Source organism: Charadrius vociferus, unplaced genomic scaffold (genome assembly GCF_000708025.1).
Source record: "Charadrius vociferus isolate BGI_N301 unplaced genomic scaffold, ASM70802v2 scaffold266, whole genome shotgun sequence".
Taxonomy (NCBI): Eukaryota; Metazoa; Chordata; class Aves; order Charadriiformes; family Charadriidae; genus Charadrius; species Charadrius vociferus.
The window spans coordinates 3,526,984-3,528,644 of record NW_009649114.1 but is presented as its reverse complement, the minus strand read 5'-3'; the positions used below and the strand labels follow the sequence as shown (position 1 = coordinate 3,528,644).

The window sequence follows — 1,661 nt, the reverse complement described above, 5'->3', positions numbered from 1 at the left end:
CGACACGCTCGCCCTCCGTGGCACGCCGCCCTGCTCCCGAGCTCACAGGTTCGCTGCAAGCTCAACGGGTTTTGCCAAACTCAGCTCTCAAATGTCGGATTTGAGGAAGAACGGCGAACACGACGGCTCCCCTCCCAGCCAACCCCGATAACGAAGGGCCTGGCATCCGACGGCTCCCGCAGCAAAAAAATCAACATCCACAAATCACGTCGAGTGCTATTTGGCAGCAAGAGCTCGAGAGAAGCCCAGCCGGCCCAGGGAGGCAGAGCTCAGACTCCCAACGGGCGCAATCAAAACACGGGTCCCAGCTGCGTCCCATCTCACCAGCTGAGCCGTGCCGCACTCCCGCCTGCGGGGAGGCTGCCTTACGTCTGGCCAGGAGACAAGGGGAAGAAAGTCAGCACAGTATTCCCCTTCGGCGCAGGGCACAGAGGTGGGAGTAGCACCCGGCCACCCGTTCAGTGCACCTGATCCGAAGGAGCTGCCTGACGTTTCCCACGGGGCAGGCAGCAGAATTTGACCTGCGAGGGCTGGATGTTATCTTTCCCCACTCATTTCGATAGCAGGGTCACGCCTGCGGGAGTGTTTGCTGTTTGGGTCGCTGGAGTTGATAAGGTGAAAAGCTGAATGGATATAACCGGCCACGTTAAGATTTCTCCCAGCACTGATATGTTTTCGCACAGTTCAGCTTTGTTTTGCGGAGGGAAGATGGAATTTGAGCCGCAAAGAAGAAAGCCAAGACTTGGTAAACGCGTCCACCACTTCAGCTGGAGGGCGTCTGTCCAGACAAATGGTGAATGTGTCCAGCACAAACGTCAAACTTGTACTTTGTTTTGACTCTGCCCAAGTGCTCCAGGTGCTCCGGCCAAGTCAGAGCCAGCCGGGCTGTCACAGTTCCCAAGTTCTGCTTGACCACGCTCAGAGTGGGAGTACTGGGCTCGGCATCATCTCCAGCAGCAGCCAAGGTGCCTCCATGGGAACTGTTTAACGCAAAACACTCCCTCCTCCGCACAGCCAGATGTGCCGTTGCCTCAATGCTTCCAGAACTTTCTTCCCAAAGCATCGAGTATCTGAGAACCAGGAGTAACCCATACTTCCAGGTCAAATCAATTTGTTTTTAATAAGAAAGAAGCCATTTGGGTTTTACCCTTTCCTTTTTTCAAAAAGCAATGCAATTTTCAAAGATCGCTCTCTACGCTTATTACTCTCCATACTTACCTTCAAAGGAGTTTTAACTAAAATATTGACATTGTTGGGTTTTTTTTCCCCCTTTTTTAATTGATTTTGCTAGGCAGAATTTCCTATGCATGAAAGCAGCAGAGTAAGGCTGAACGTGCCTCCCTCTCTGAGCCTGGGTACCCACCCGGGACCTGAGCTCGCAGTAAACATCCTCTACAGATCTCCGAGTCCCCTAGAGGTGACAGCCGCTAATCAGAAAGGGGACAATTATTCCTGACAGACCTGGATTTAGTTCTTTGAAAGAAAGGGAGGAAGGTGAAGGAGGGCCAGGACAGAAGAAAGCACTGCGGCCACTGCTGAGCACGCTCCGCACACACACCGGGCAGGGAACACAAAGAGTGACTCACTCTCAGCTGCGAGAACCGCGGCGGCTTTGCCGGTGGCTCCTCGTACGGTCTGTCTGCCAGGGAGGCGATGATCCT

The 1,661-nt window shown here is 53.6% G+C and overlaps 1 protein-coding gene across 1 annotated transcript in view; it reads right to left on the bottom strand.

The window, feature by feature from the left end:
- Window positions 1–1,661, bottom strand: part of ANKS1A (ankyrin repeat and sterile alpha motif domain containing 1A) — an 88,788-nt gene that overhangs the window by 5,361 nt on the left and 81,766 nt on the right. The window contains 1 exon segment of the mRNA XM_009888323.1: window positions 1,587–1,661. This exon segment is cut by the window's right edge and continues 1 nt beyond it. Coding sequence (XP_009886625.1) covers window positions 1,587–1,661 — 75 coding nt within the window.